We start from the raw sequence: 15,733 nt of genomic DNA on the forward strand, positions 1-15,733 counted from the left end.
CTTTATCCTTAAGTCTCCCCAGGCCCCTGCCATCCCCTCAGGTGACAGTCTGGTCTCATTCCTTCCTCACTCCCCAAGCTACCAGTCTTCACACCTGCATCTCCACTGGGTCCCAGCTCCCGCCCTGGGGCTTTGGCCTCCCCCACTTCCTCCAGGGTGGCAGGAAGAGGCGGGCAGCAGCCCTCCCGTTCCAGGACTGGGCGTGTTCACCCTCCTTCCCATTTTTAGGCAGTGATATTCTCAGCCCTGCCTCTCCGAGCTTCCCTAGTGTTGTGTCTCTTTCTGGGTCTCTCTCCCTTTCTCTCTTACTTGTGATCCCATTCAGGACTGAAACTGCAGCTCATGAATATGACTCAAAGCCCTCTTGGCTCCCAGCTGTCCCCTAAGCTGCAGACAGCCCCCCACTCCGGATCCCCACAAATTCTCCGCTCCTCCTGGTGGCAGCCCCCGAGGTCTCCTCTGGGGCGCTTTCCACCTCCAGGCCGTTCAGGGGCATCCGGCTTGCCAGCTGCTCCAAGACCGTGATGGGACCCGGAGATGAGCCCGTGGCTCAGGCCAGCCAGGAAGACGACATCCTGCTTGGCTGCCGGAACTGGCCGCTGGCTTTGCCAAGCCGTCCAATACAAGGTGAGCTGCAGCTGGGGCCGCCGTTGCTGCGGCGTGGGGGACCCTCCGTGAAGAAAGCAGACCAGGGACAGAAGAGGAGACAGGTGAATCCGGCTCCGTCCCCCGCGCGTCTGCATGGGGCCGTGCGTGCAGGCACCTGCTCCCAGTCTTCTCAGCGGTGGGGGCTGACTCGGTCCCGCCTTCGAGGAAGCTGGTCTGGTTGGGTTTTGGTCACTTGCTGTCAAAGTAGGCACCTCAAGCAAGACTGAGGCCACTCTGTCCCCGGCCCACCAGACCCACTCCTCCTCGTCCGGCCTCCCTGGCTACGTTCGCGGCACCGTGTCCTCTGTCTGCCGGCGACAACTCCAACATGCTGACTCCTCCCTCCTGAGTGTCCCTTACACGTGGTGCCAAGTTGCATCTCTGAGTTGTTTCGGTCATTTCCTCACTGGCTCCCTGTCTCCACTCTGCAGCTTGGACGTTTCTAGAGCACAGCCCTGAGACACCTACTGGGACGCCCAACGGCCTTCACCAACCCGCCTTCGTCCAGAATCTAGGTCCCTGATCCAAGCTCTGCTCATTCCTTCCTTTATTACGCATGCGCTTTTCATGTCCTCGCTGTGGGTCGGCGGGCGTCCCCACCTCCCCATCAGCCACTAGCCCACCGCCGTCTGGCGGGCCCCACCGCCCGCATTCAGGGCTCCCCGCACTGTCCCCGGGCCTCCCTGGCTGCCTCTCCCACCGCCACACGAGTGCCAGCCTGTGGGGCGCCTGGGTCGCCACCCAGAAGTGTCCTCCTGCCTCTGAGCACCCACAGCACCCTGTGTTCCTGCACAAGTTGACACCACCGGTCCTTTACGGGGATCGCTTGCCTCCGTCTTTCCCTCCGAGATTTCTGGAGAGCGGGGTCTGCGTCTCCCTTGCCTTGGGATCCCCTATCCGTACCTGCCCGTCCTGGATGCTCCCAGATACTTGCTGAGCGAATGAAGGAATAGCCGCGCCCGAGCACTAGCACGAGGCCTCCTGAGCTCCAGCTCCCCTCCCCCCGTTAAATAAGAAACTTAAAAAAAAAAAAAAAAAAAAAGACCCGACTACGCAGAGGAGAGAGGGAGGGATGAAGAGTTGAACGTGGAGGATTTCTCGGGCAGCGAAACTACCCTGGATGATACCATCATCTTATGAACATTCTTATGAACCCACAGCATGCACAACCAACCCCAGGAGGGAGTTCCAGGGTGAAGGATGGACTCTGGGTGACGATGACCTGGCAGGTAGGTTCATCCTCTGTAACAACTGCCAGCTCTGGGGACACCTGGGTGGCTCAGTCGATTAAACGTCTGCCTTCAGCTCAGATCATCATCCCAGGGTCCTGGGATCAAGTCCCGCATCGGGCTCCCTGCTCAACAAGGAGCCTGCTTCACCCTCTGCCTGAAGCTCCCCCTGCTTGTGCTCGCTCTCTCCCCCCCCNCCCCCCCCCCCGACAAATAAATAACATCTTTTAAAAAAACCCAAAAACCAACTTCCAGCTCTGCCTGGGTGTGGATGCTGGGGGAGGCTGTGAGTGTGGGGACAGAGGGCATATGGCAAATCTCTGCACCTTCCTCTGTTCTGTTGTGAACCTAAAATGCTCTAAAAAAAAAGTATTTTTTTAATTTAGTGATTCATCATTTACATATAACACCCAGTGTTCATCATAACAAGTGCCCTCCTAAAAAAAAATAAAGTCTTAAAAAATATAGTATGTAACAGGGAACATTGGTATGGTATAATTCAGTTTCAATAAAAATTAGTAGGTGTTTTCTTGTATTTACTCCCATATCCTCCTCCATCCACCTCTGCTCACACCCTCCCTGGCTTTTGCTTTCACTGTTCCTTTCATGCTGACAGTGCTCCTCTCTGACTCAGGGGCAAAGCCTCCCCTTCTCCCTTACCTCACCTCACAGACCAGCCCTGCCTCTCCCCTGCAGCATCCGAACTCTGGCAGTCAGCACTTACCTCAGGTGAAGGAGGGCTGGGCTGCCGCCCTGGTGCCAGTGAGCCGAGAAAGAAAGGCAGGTGGGAATGATCTGGAAGATTCTAGAAGGATGTGGGCAAGGCAGGGGTGGGGCAGTTCTGCTGGCTCGTCTGGCCCTTTGTGGGTCCCAGAGCTGGGTACGCACTGCACAAGTCAGAGTTCTGTGCTTTCACCAAGAGCTCGGGGCAGGGCTTGGTAGGGACCTTATGTGGTGAGGATGGGAAAGCCAACGCACCATTAGTGCTGGCTTGACTGCGCTTCACTGGTTCTGATCATGAAACGCGAGACCACTCTCAGGAGAGCAGCAAATACAACTGTGTACAGACCAGGGAGAGCAACTAAGCCCTGGGCTTGAGGTTAGTGGGGGAACAGCAGCCCCCAGGAACAAAGTGGTCAGGCCTGAGACACCAAGGGGTGCTGGGACCCATGGAAACACAGAGGCTGGATTCTGGACCTCCAAGAGAGGAGAATGGGCCACTAGGCGGTATTTAGGAACTTAAGAAGGTGACCTCCGGGCTGAGGGGCTGAGGCTGGGGCCGCTTCCTGGGAGCACATCCAGCCCAGTCACACAGCTCAATGCTCAGAGTTTAGTGCTCTGAGGGCGCCATCTTGAATTCTTCATGATTCTATCTTTGAACTGGGCTTTGGGAGTGAAGTCCAATAGGACAAGGGAGCATGCACTAGGGGCTTGGCTCATGTGTGGTCCCGCTTTCCTTCGCCTCCTACCTTGCTGGAAAGGGGTCTTGGCTGCCTGCCTCCCCCACTTCCCAAGTGGAGGACGGGGGGCAGATGCAGGGAAGGTCGGTGTGTTGGAGTGTATGCTCCTCATGTTTGGGGTTCTGGGGTGCAGTCTCTGCACCTGTGGGCACTTCTCCGTGAGGATTCCCCCATGCCTGACACAGTGTGGGCTTAAATAGCAAATAAGAAACACCGTGGAGGCGGTGGGTGGGGGAGACAAGGAAAGGGGTTTTTCCTGCTTCTTGAACAAGGGCTTTACATTTTCGTGTTGCACTGGCTCCCACAGGTGACATAGCCGGCCCCCGCAGAGGGAGAAGCAGGTCCCAGAAGACAGGGCAGCCCGAACTTCCAGGCAGGGGCGTCAGGAGCAGGCACCTGTTCCCAGAACACGGTGCCAAGGCTGAGCCCTGGCATAGGCTCGTAGAGGCTCCCTTCCTGGGGGTTGGGGTATGGCCCCAGGGTGAGGGGGGTGCTGTGAGCAGGCACCTGTTCCCAGAACACGGTGCCAAGGCTGAGCCCTGGCATAGGCTCGTAGAGGCCGGCCCCAGGGTGAGGGGGTGCTGTGGGGGTTGGGGTATGGCCCCAGGGTGAGGGGGGTGCTGTGGGGGTTGGGGTGCGGCCCCAGGGTGAGGGGGTGCTGTGGGGGTTGGGGTATGGCCCCAGGGTGAGGGGGGTGCTGTGCTCACATAGGCTGTTGAGGAGCTACACAGGCTAGAAGAGCCCCCCCGGGGGTACTCGGATGGAAGGTTCTGGTGCATTTCCTAGGTTTCAGAGAGCGCATTTTTGCAAACAGTTGGGCTAATGTGAGCCTGAGGGGCAGCCGGAGGTGCCACTGAGGAACCGGAGCAGCGGACCGTCTTTAATTTCTGGAGCCCTGATTTTTCAACTTTCCTAGGTCTCAGAATTCTCTGGGGGTTTGCTAAAAATGCATATGGCCGGGTCCCACCTCCTGAGATCCTGAATCACTAGGCCTGACGTTGAATTTTTAACAAGTAATCCAGAAATTTCTCTTCAGTGGTTGGGTAATGCAGGCGGGGGATACCCACACTGAGGTGCCTGGCGGGAGGGAGAGAAAGCATCCGTCCATCCGTCCATCCGGGAAGCCCTGCCCCAGCAGACGCCTCGTGGGGCAGAGAACAGCGGCCCCCCACGGAGCCCAGCCCAAGCAGCCCGACCCTGACCCCACGTCCTGGTGGCCTTTGCTTTGCAGTGAAAGAGCTGGAAGAGGTGGGAACGCACTGAGTGACTCTGAGGACACCGGGATGGCGCCCACGTCACATTTGTGTTCCTGGTGTTCGACAGACAACACGCACCATCACAGGCACCCCACGACACCCACGATCTGTCTTAGGGTTTTTCTGGCGGGCGATGGCATCCTAACAAGGCCACCGATGAGCTGGCCGGCCTGGGCAAATCCTTCCAGCCTCTGTCTCGGCTCTGAGACGATAAGGACTGTTTCTCCTTCCCAGCTCCCTGGGTGTGGGTGACGACAAGGGAGAACACCAGAGGAACACTGCAGTGGGCACACGGCTGCATAAACACGTCCCAGATGAGGAAGGGGGAAAAAAAAGTGGGGCCCCCCTAACACATAAGGATTCAACAAATGAAAATAGCATCTGAGCAGCGAGATGACTGCTTTACTTTTTCCCTTCCTGTTCTCCTGTGGTTCCCCAATTGTCTCCCCTAAGCAGGCATCGATTGCTTTGATTTAAAAGGCCCATCCGGGAGCTGCTCAGGGCGCACCCCACCCTGGCCTCCCGGGCCCACAGCATAGGTTCCACCCCGACAGCCAGGCGGCCCCGGGCGGCCCACAGCGAGGGCCAGACACGTCACTGCCGCGTGTGGCTGTGGCTTCCTTCCCCGACAAGTGAAACGGGAAAGGAGAGCCTGCCGCTCTCTTATTTGGGACACTGGTGCTGGCAGCCTAGCATCCGAGGGGACTGTTCCGTTGTTGCTGAAAAGCAACCTTCAATTTTCAGTTTAAAATAAACCCGGTCGCCCTTCCCAGTTCGTGGCCTCCCGGGGAGTTGCTGGGGGGTTGGGGTTGGACAAGGAAAGGCCCTGGGCTGCTTGGCGCCCAGGCGGGGAGCGGGGAGCGGGGAGCTGGAGGGCCGGGGCACGCTGGGGTCTCCTTCTTGCTTCTTGGCCCCTTCAAGGAGCCTTGGGCACCCACGAGGGGGGCAGAAATGCAGCGACTCCGAGGAGATTCAGGCTTATGTGTGAGCCCATCGAGTGGCTGAAGCAGGGGCTGGGGGTGTTGCTGCCAGAAGGGCCCAGAATCCAAACACTCTAAAATCCTACCTGGGCTTCGCGTCCCTGCTGCTGGGGTGGTCTCTTTCTTTTGAGCGCGAGCCTCCAGCTGTGCTCTCGGGACCCAGCTCCAGGCTCCGGCTCCCACATCAGTGTGACCCACGCCCCCAGGGCTCTTGCCTCAGTGCAGAGGCTGACTCCAGGTCTGTGGGCCTGAGAGGCTCCTTGTGGCAAGGCAACAAGGCACAGACCTCATGCCGGGTTTGCGGGCTGCACTGCACCCCCCGCAGGCCTGGTGGAGGCAGACCCCAGCCTTCACTGCAAGGGCGGAGGCCTTGAGGCAGGCCCTTCCTAAGGGCCTGGGGTGCCTCCCTCCCAGCAACTCCGGGGTGGGGGGTGGGGCGGAGGATGTCCGCTGCACACCAAGGCCCAGTGGAGTCCCCAGCCACCGTGAGGCCTGCGGCATGGAGTGGCCAGGTGACTGCCCTGCCTGCCGCTTTCTGGGCCTCTCCTGCTTTGCAGGGAGAATTTTGGCTGCTTGGATGAGGGCCCCATGTTTCTCCAGCCCTGGGCAGCAGAGCAGGGTGGCCCAGAAGCAGGTGGGGGGCCCCCAGGACTCTCTCTGGGGCCCTTCGTCTTCCTTCATTCAAACTGGAGAAGGCCAGCTGGGCCGAGAGAGAGAGAGACACGTGCACTCTGGGGCCATGGGCTGACTTGGGACCTTGGGGACTGAGTGTGTGCAGAGCTGGCCAGGGATCGGGTCTACCCACCGGAGAGCTCCTTCCCTGCTTGTCTGGCTCTCCTCCCTCCAGGGAGCCAGCAGGGGCTCTGAGGAGGCCTAGACCTCTGGGGCCTCGAAGCTTGGTCATCCCCCACGACCCCCTTGGCAGGCTGTTCCCCCAACATCTATGGAACGCAGGTGTCCTGTGGACGTTCTGCCCACCTGCCTCCCGGCAACCAGCATGGCATCCTTAGGAGGAGCAGCAGGAAGGAGACACTCGGACTGTCCGCTTTGCTTACATGGTAGCAGGGGCTGTTCCAAGCACCTGTATCATAAGCTCTTCTAGTCTGCACGGGAATCCCACGAGGCAGGTAATTATTCTTCTCCCCTTCATAGGGATGGGGAAACTGAGGCACATGGTCATTCACTAGGCCTAGGAGGCAGAGCTGGGATTTGCACACCAGCCAGCTTCCCCTGCGACCCGGCTCTTGGCCATTTCTCTATCCTGCCTCTCTGTCACAGGGGCAGACAGCTAGGTGTGTCTTCAGACAGAGGGACCTGACATTTGGGACCCCTCGCGCAGGGGCTGCCTCCCCTTCATCTGCTACCTGAATAAATTCCACACAGGCAGGCTTGTCCCCCGTCCGAGCTCCCACTTATCAGGCTCTCAGGGCACATGTGTTGAGGAAATTCTCTTTCAAACATGTGATGTTCCTTCCACTTCTCGAAGGTCCCTAGAGGAGTCCAGTTCACAGAGACAGACAGTAGAACCTGGCTGCCGGGGGCTGGGGTGGGGGAGGGGAGTTTGTGTTTGATGGGGGCAGAGTTTCGGTCTGGGAAGATGCAAAGTTCTGAGGCAGATGACACGCAGCGTGAACGTACTTGACGCCACTGACCTGTACGCTTGGAAGAGGAGTGGGTAAATTCTCGGCTGTGTGTTTTACCACACATAGTAACGTGTGCTGTTCTAACCTGAGACCAGTGGCAAGAGGCAAGGAGTCCTTAACGCCATTTCTGGGGGGAGAGAGGACAGCGACAGGATGCCCTGCTTGGACCTAAATCCTCAAGGCACAGAAGGCGATGGTTGCCCCGCGGGTCAGGAGCACTGACTTCAGAGTCAAGGGAGTCAGGGTCAAGCCCAGACCCATTGGGCACTTTGCCAGCCGTGGCTCCTCCAGGAGGGGCCAAATCAGATACCATATGAGGGAGTGACAGGCATGAATAGGCAAGTGACGTGTTCATGTGCGTCTGTGACCACGTGCTCGTTCTCATCTTGGAGAAGAGTGATGGGAAAGCGAGGCCATGCCCTTTGGATTAGTGTCCCCTCGGCCCATCAAAGCTGATTTTGCTCAGGAAGAGCCACTGGGCTGCAGTCCAGGCTTGAAATCCTAAGGCTCCCCCTCCCCGTCGAGGAGCTGTCCCATCGAGGACCATGTGTCTGGTGCCCCAGCCTTGTGGTACTGCCTCCTGTCCCATCCTTGCTCAGGACCTCAGTGCCCCCTGCAGAGGACAGGCAGGCTGGGCGATGAGCTGGGGGAGGGGGAGCAGCGGGGGTCAGGGTGTGGGGAGGGGGGGTCGAGCATGCCCGGAAATCATGCTGGCGAGGGAGGAGCCTGCAGTTTCTTTGGGACCCAGTGCAGAAAGACTTGTGTGCTCCTGGTCACAGGGACAGTAGCAGCCGCTGCCAAGAAATGGGGTGCTTAGGTGGTGTGGACAGAAAAGATTAAGGACTTTTTTCTTTCTTTTTTTTTTTCATTAGCCACATATCCTCTACCGAGGTTAATTTTCAGTACTGAAGCCCCCTCTTTTATTTTTATGTATTTTTATAATTAAATTTTAAAATTTAATTCCAGTATAGTTAACATATAGTGTGTATTAGTTTAGGTGTTCAACACTTCCATACCTCAGCCGGGGCTCTTCACAAGTGCCCTCCTCCATCCCCGTCCCATTCCCCCCCCACCTCCCCTCTGGTGACCACCTGTTCTCTAGAGTTAAGTCTGTGTCTTGGTTTGCCTCTCTCTTCTTTTTCCTTTGTTTCTTTGTTTTGTTTCTTCAATTCCACGAGTGAAGTCGTATGGTATTTGCCTTTCTCCGACAGACTTATTTTCCTTAGTATGATACTCTCTAGTTTCATCCATGCTGTTGAAATGGCAAGATTTCATTCCTTTTTATGGTTTTATAATATTCCATTATATATATATATATATGTGAGATATATCTCACATCTTATCAATTATTCTGTTGATGGACACTTGTGAAGCCCCCTCTTCTAAAAGTGAATTCTAGGGGTGCCTGGGTGGCTCAGTCTGTTAAGCGTCTGCCATCGGCTCAGGTCATGATCCCGGGGTCCTGGGACCAAGCCCCACATCGGGCTCTGTGCTCAGTGGGGAGTCTGTCTTCCCCTCTCCTCTGACCCTCCCCCCCACCAACTCATGCTATCTATTGCTCTCTCTCAAATACATAAATGTAATCTATTTTTAAAAAGTGAATTCTGAACATCTGGACATCACAGCTAAGCTCTGAGCCTGTGTGTTCTGGGAGGACTCCCCAAGCTTGACTTCTCATGGATCTGATGGGTCATCCAATGCTGTCAGCTCCCCTTGAAAATAAACTCTGACCCCACCCTCTTTTCAATGTCTCCACCTCCCCACTCTGCTCCAAGCTGCTACCACGTCTGGCCTACAGCACTGTGACTGCCGCTTGATGGCCTCCCTGTGTCCACCCTTGTCCCATCGTTCCACAGTCCACATGCAGCCAGCAAGCCCCTCTGCCCTCGTCCCCCGTTGCCACACCCCTTGCTCATCCCACCCCAGTCGCATGGCTTCTGCAGGGCCTGGCAGCCTCCCCCAACGGCTCTCTCTCCAGGGCCCTCCCCTGACACCCGTGTGGGTGACTTTCTTGCTGCTTGCTGTCCTGAGACCTCCCGGTCACCCTGCTCATGCCTCCTGGCCACACCCCGCCATGGTCTCCTTTTCCCCTTGGACTTGCATTAACTACACATCCTCCTCGGCTAGTCTGGGTATTGTCTACCACCGTCAAGACCCAAGTTCCACAAGGAAAAGAGATCTGTTTTGTTCCTGCTGTATTCTCCGTGCCCGGGACAGTGCTGGGCGCACAGCGGCTGCCCAGGAACAGCTTTGTTGAATAAATGCAGAATCAACGTTAACCGGATCCCCGGAAGGGACTGACGACTCAAACACGTCCCCAAGCTCGGGGCGGCTCACAGGCCTCAGCCACGTTTGGACAACTACAAAAATGAAACGGACTTTATTTTTGAAGATTTTATTTATTTGAGAGAGAGTGACAGAGAGCACAACTAGGGCGGAGAGGCGGAGAGGCGGAGGGAGAAGGAGAAGCAGGGAACCCGACACGGGCTCGGTCTCAAGACCCGGGGATCGCGACTGGTGCCGAGGGCAGACGCCTAACCATCTGAGCCACCCAGGCGCCCCTGAGAAACGATTTTAAACATAAGTTCCTTTCGTTCCCCCTTCCAGTAGGGAAAGTAAACATCCAGAAGAGGGTTGAAAGGGAGGATGCAGCACAAGGCGTGCGGCTAAGACGGCCTTTGGTATACATCGGAGGGCTACCTGTGCTGGGCCGGGATTCTTTGAAGGCACCACAGAAGAGAAAACCCACACCCACCTTCTTCCCTAATAAACAGACTATGGTTAAACGAAGCTCATTCTATACATTTCTATGGGAACCGAAAAATAAATTCTGCAAAAAAATGTCCAGTGTACATGTGCTAACTCCCTCCCTTTTCCAGAACAGCAGCCTGGAAAACCGGCCACCATCCAGGACGTGGGCTTCGCAGGGCTGTGTGGGGCTCCAGCCGGCGTGGAGCTGGAAGCCGGGCACCAAAGCTTGGAGTAGGCTCTGCCCTGGGGCAGCGATGGGACCGCCAGCCTGCCAGCGAGGGGACGCTGGACATGTGTCTGCAGTGAGCCCCCAGGGACCTGAGCAGGCTCGCCAGGGACAGGGACAGGGCGGAGGCGGCCGCCCAGACACGCTCCTTCAGCAACCGGCACAACTCTTGGTAAACCCCACCTTTTCACCTCCTATATGCCTCCTCTCACAATAACCCGGGCCTGGGGCTCGAGCTCCCCGCAAGATGGGCGGAGGCCTTTCCCACAGGGCTGTGCCCTTGTGACTCTTCTGTCCCGCTCCTGGGAGCTGCCCCTTTGTTCTTCACATGGACCAGGTGCAGCCCAAATCCCACCAGGAAAATGACTCCACCCACGGTGGCGGGGGCAAGGGGGCTGTATGCGCTGCTGGTCGGCGGCCAGCGCACCCAGACCCTGCGACTCGGGAGGCTGGTCCAGTTAGGATCTAGTCATTCTCAAATTATTTGCTTATTTAATCCAAGTTCAGGACCCCTGGTTAGCATTGTGGCCAGAATCCTGGGGCTGGTGAGGGAGGGCTGGACCCTGGAAGCCTTACAGACCAGAGCACTCTAGTGCTGGTCTGTCCGTGACCCGGCACTTGGACCGACAGCAGGGTCAGCGCATTTTATGCCCCGTCCGCAGTTACCTGGCCCTGAACCCTGCTTCCTCCAGAGTTGCTTTCTGAGTCCTGGCTTAGAAGATTCAGACCTTGGCCCATTTGCGACTTTACCATGACAGACCTCCCCTCTTTGTGGGTTCTCCCGCGCCCACGGACAATGCAACCCCTTCTAACTGATCAGAGGAGGAGAAGGCAGAATGGATGTCCCAGGAGGTGCTGCCCAGAAAACACAATTCCTGGCTTTAGGGCTTGCGAGAGCAGTACAGCCTTGTCACCTCCCAAGTCGGGGGGCTGCCCAGTGAAATCACGACCAAGGCCCTGCTCTCTCCTCTTCCTACGCTCCTCCCCGAGCCAGCCCTGCACCTGCAGCCATGAGCCAGAGGCTTCTTTTCTGAGACGCCGTGTGTGGGGGAGCCTGTGCTGAGCGGGGGCGGGCTCGCGGGTCCCTTGATGGCCCCGGACACCAGTGGCCCGTCCTGTGCGGGCTGCAGTGCGGGGGCCAGACCAGCTGGCGGGATGACAGCAAATCACAGGACGGCCGTGTGACCGGCAATCTGCCATTTTTAAAATATAACATTTATTGCTTAGATGGTTTGATACAGAACAGCTTTTCTTCTCATTTTGAATTTGGAAGTACTATACAAACTGAATACAAAGAGGAAAAAGTACCAAAACCAAACCTGTGATTCTGTTCATGTGGCATAAACCGGTTTTGTACATAACACGTAGCAGCAGTTAAGTTCCCTTTAGAAAAATATGAATTCTACACATTTATTATTGTTTCCTGTTTAATGCATGGGCTGAAATCACTGGGATCAACTTCCTTCTTGAAGAAAGAGAGGACAGAGACGAAGAGCGTGGAAGGTACGACGCATCTTTCTGAAACTAGCATCTGACTGTCATGTAGCTTCCCCCGGGGCTGCATGGAAAACAGCCCTGGGTTTTATATTTTGTTTTCACAGCCAGGAGTTTCATGTAGTGATTGAATCTCAGCATTGTGTCCATAAATCAAAGAGAAAAACAAGAGAAAAACTTGCACCTCAAAAAACTTTTCAGAAGATCCATATATATATATATATATATATATGGATATATATATATATACTATTTTTTTTTTTTGTAAAAGCCCTGAGAGAAGGAGAAAGAGAATCAAACAAAATGTATAGAAACAAATTAGCTGGACATGCAAACTAAACTATGATTCACCCAGAGTTTAAACAAATCACAAATTTCACAGTTTAATATTGGGGGGCAGAACAACAAACAAATAATACATTTCTCAACCTCACTAATAAAATGTGGCAAGACCTTATCGACTACGAGGGTACAGATGGAGGCTAAATAAAGCTTTAAATCAATAGTGATTATTGCAAGCTGTGGCCCCTGGCCGCGCGGCCGGGCCCATTCCTGCTACATCTCACCGCAGCGCTAAGTCATGGCTTCTCCCCACAGAGTCGCGAGTTTTAGTGTGGAGAGCTGCAGAGAAAAACAAAACACAAGATACCCCAAATAATAACAACAACAAAAACAACAATAACAATAGTCATAAAAAAATGCAGGGATGCATGAACTGGTTTTTCAACTAAGCAAACCACACTGGGCATAAAGTGATAACAAGGGATCATTGGTTCTGATTTGGATTCATCTAGAGTAAATCAAACCTCGGGTTCAGACATCCCCAGTACAGTTAAAAGTCATAGATACCTCAACCTTTTTCCTTTCACATGCAAAGAGATCGCGCGTCATTTTCCCAAAAGAACATAGATCTTCCTTCGAAGTCTCGGCAGTTGGGATTTTGGCCACGAGAAATCAGTCAGGAAGTGGGGAGAAAAGGGTCTGTGTGGGTCTGTGTTGATGAGTGTGGGCAGAGGGGGAGGCTCAGGGCCGAAGCGGCTGGAGCGCGGGGAGGGGTGGCCGGGGGAAGGCCGGAGGATCTGGCAGTGGGGCAGCAAGCGCAGGAGGCCCCTGGCAGCGAAGGCTCGGGAGCCCTAGAGGTCTCGGCTGAGGACAGGACGCTGAATGCAAGCTCAGCTACAGCAGGGAAATCTCTCGTCACTGCTGGCGGCTACCGTGAGGGAATTCTATCGCCTGCATGGGATGCTCACGAAAAAAAAAAAAATCCTGCCTTTTCGCACCCAGGGGTTGAGGCTACTTCGGGAACACTAGAGACAGCATGTTTCGCTTCAAGCACCAACCCCACGTCACAGGAAGGTAAATACAAATCTATTTCTCATCTTCCAATCTTGCATGTGCAGTTTTATTACCAGTAGTAGTACTTCCTCGCTTTGCAAACGACAGTAGCACAGGCGGGTAAGGCTTGGGCCGGGTCTGGCAGGGAGATCAGTGAGGGACAGGTCTCCTCGCTGCCTGGCTTTCTCAGAAGCCCCGGGCAGGGCGCGTGCACCCTCGCTCTCCCCTCTCTGAGCTGCTCTTCGGCTGGCCGTGCGGGAGGACCGCTCCTGGCCCCCGCTGGATTCTGCAGTCACGGAAGAAAGGCTTGTCTAAGTACAGAAGAGCTACCACCCAGGGGAGGGGGGAAAGCTGCGGGCACATGCCCACATGGGGAGCCGGGGGCAGCCCAGGTCTCCCCGGACAAATATTGCCCATTTGTTTCTGCTGACTGCAGAGACCAGCAAACTGATGAACTAATAATAATAATAATAATAATAATTAATAATACATATACCAAAAGGGGGGAAATCAGATATAGGACATCTGTGCATGTTCTCCATAGGTTAAAGTTGCCAGCGTAACTCTTCTCTGGAAGTTAAGAACGGATGTCTTGAAACTTGAACAGTAATACCACGTCTAACGCTGAAAACACGTACAAGGTTGAAGCTAGAATCTCTCCTGGCTTTGGCTGGCAAACCTTCATCAACCATATCCCGCCATACCGGGGACCAAATTACAGCTCCACCATGTAGCAAACAGAGTAAGAAAAAGGTCTATTTGAGAAAAAGAACATCTTATCCATCTTTCCTCTGGTAATTTACATGAAATTCACATCATTCTCTTCCAGTTATTGGTTATGGGTGTCCAAGGGCATATTTGTTTTCTTCTGTTTCCAGCTCACAGAACATACGTTACTATCACAGATTCGCAAGAATGAGCTCACACACACCAACACAGAAGGTAACGTTAATGCTTAAATGAAAAGGTCCTCTCCAAATAATTCATTAAAATATTTGCTTTGTTTTTCAAAAAGTCCTTTTGGGGAAACACAACACCCAGGCTGACAGCAAAGGACTGGTGAGTACTTAAGGCACTGGAAGTGTGCGTGCTGCGTCTCTCGCATGGAGATGTAAGGCTATGGCACTGGGCAAGACGGCCCGCTCCTGCTAGTGTCTCTCTCATTCTCTCTCTCTCACTCCCCGACAGCTGAAGGGCACTGAGGAAACCTCATGAAATACAGATTCAGGACACTTTGCTCTGCTGGCTTTCGTCTGTGTGCTGGTGGGGGGACAAGATGGGCTGTCATTCCATTCCCAGGAGTGGCGAGGCACCATCTGAGGCCAGGATGGGGTGGGCGGGCCTCTTGCCTTGCAGCTCGGGCAGGTCCTGCATGAGGGCCGCCGGGCTCTCCGGGTCAGGGTCACCCTGAGACGCCTGCTCCTTGGGGCTGCCTGATGGGGCAGCCTTGGCAGCACTCCTGCCAGCTTCAGCCTGGCTGGCACCCGCCGTCCGACCTGCCGCCCGCTCCTCCCTGCGGCCGGGATCCTTGGTGGCGTTGGCCAGGCTCTCCTTCCGGCTCCGGGTGACAGCCACGTGGTTGCTGGCCGGTGGAGCTGAGTCGGCCTCGTTTTCTGAGACGGGGTTGTTGCCGCTGTGGGTGGACTCGCTCTCACTGTCCTCCTCACCCCGCTCCTCCTTGTCGCTGTCCTTCCCATGCTGCTTGGCGTGCCTGGCTTTCTGGTGGACCCGCTGATGGCGAACCAGGCTGTGCTTCAGGGTGAAGGTTCGCTCACAGGTCTGACACTTATATGGCCTTTCTCCTGGAGCAACGGGAGAAAGAGGTCGTGTCTGTTAACCGTAAGGCCACCAGTATCCAGCTCTCTGTCCTACACAAGAGCTGCAGCCGTGTGAGCAGGAAAAGGAGCAGCAGGTAGTAGGGGCCAGGCCCGTGCCTCCCTCTCTGTCCGCCCCCCCCCCGCCCCACCCCAACTCAGGAGGAACCCTCCTAATTGTCTGAACTGGCAAAATAAGGAAGCAGAAATGCAAGGGGCCGGCCTTGGCTTTGCTCTGCCTTCCATCTCTCCAACTTGGTTGTTCACATACTGAGGCAGGAACCAGGGTCCCCAGGTGGAAGCCTCACGGACACCCAGACTGGCCTGAAAAGAACCTCAGGGGAGGACCGCAGCAGGGTTCCTGTCACAGGGACAGGGCGCCACTCCGGTGGCTTGTGCATGACAGTGGCACCTCTCCAGTCAGAGGCACCATACTCTGCGTTCTGATACAGAACAGCTGGGGCTTTCCCTCTCGCTCGCAAATACTGGGCTGTGAGCAGCTGAGTGCAGCACCTGCCAGGAGCCCAAGAATATCTCTCTGTTGGGAGCCAAACACCGGAGCCCTCCTAATCCCCAAGCGGCGGGGCGAAGGAGTGTGTGGGGAGAATGTGTGCACCGTGGCTGCCATGGGAGGGACAGGCGGAAAGTCGAGACCAAGATGCAGGCTCTAGGTGGGGTTTTTTTGGAGGGGGGGGATAGGTTTAAATCTTTTGGCTTTTTGAGTATAACCAGGTCTCCTCCTTTCTACCAAAACAATGGCCCCCTTCTTCAGGGTTTGTAGGTGGGGAGTTCCAGGAGGAGCAAGGACATGTGTGGAACACGGCCGCCCTGACATGCCTGTGAAGCTCCTGTTCGGTGACATCAGTCAGGCTGCCACACAGCCAGGAAAGGACAAGC

At 55.4% G+C, this 15,733-nt stretch overlaps 1 protein-coding gene and 1 long non-coding RNA gene across 8 annotated transcripts in view; one reads left to right on the forward strand and one right to left on the reverse strand.

Moving 5' to 3' along the window:
* Positions 1 to 204: 204 nt before the first annotated feature.
* LOC117802290 lies at positions 205 to 10,296 on the forward strand. Of its 3 annotated transcripts, none has more exons than XR_004625386.1 (3): positions 205 to 1,877; positions 4,569 to 6,700; positions 10,096 to 10,296. It is a non-coding gene; the product is annotated as an uncharacterized LOC117802290 (long non-coding RNA). The 3 variants fall into 3 exon arrangements; XR_004625387.1 differs by lacking the exon at positions 10,096 to 10,296 and adding an exon at positions 9,824 to 10,057; XR_004625388.1 differs by lacking the exons at positions 4,569 to 6,700; positions 10,096 to 10,296 and adding an exon at positions 9,824 to 10,057 and having other exon boundaries at positions 216 to 1,877.
* A 1,082-nt stretch (positions 10,297 to 11,378) lies between these two features.
* RREB1 (ras responsive element binding protein 1) overlaps positions 11,379 to 15,733 on the reverse strand; it is a 126,096-nt gene continuing 121,741 nt past the window's right edge. For all 5 annotated transcript variants that reach the window (XM_034660364.1, XM_034660365.1, XM_019795019.2 and 2 more), the window contains one exon: positions 11,379 to 14,824. In XM_034660364.1, coding sequence (XP_034516255.1) covers positions 14,307 to 14,824 — 518 coding nt within the window. In that variant the 3' untranslated portion in view covers positions 11,379 to 14,306. The remainder of the gene's footprint in view (positions 14,825 to 15,733) is intronic.

This window comes from Ailuropoda melanoleuca, chromosome 5, assembly GCF_002007445.2.
Source record: "Ailuropoda melanoleuca isolate Jingjing chromosome 5, ASM200744v2, whole genome shotgun sequence".
NCBI lineage: Eukaryota > Metazoa > Chordata > Mammalia > Carnivora > Ursidae > Ailuropoda > Ailuropoda melanoleuca.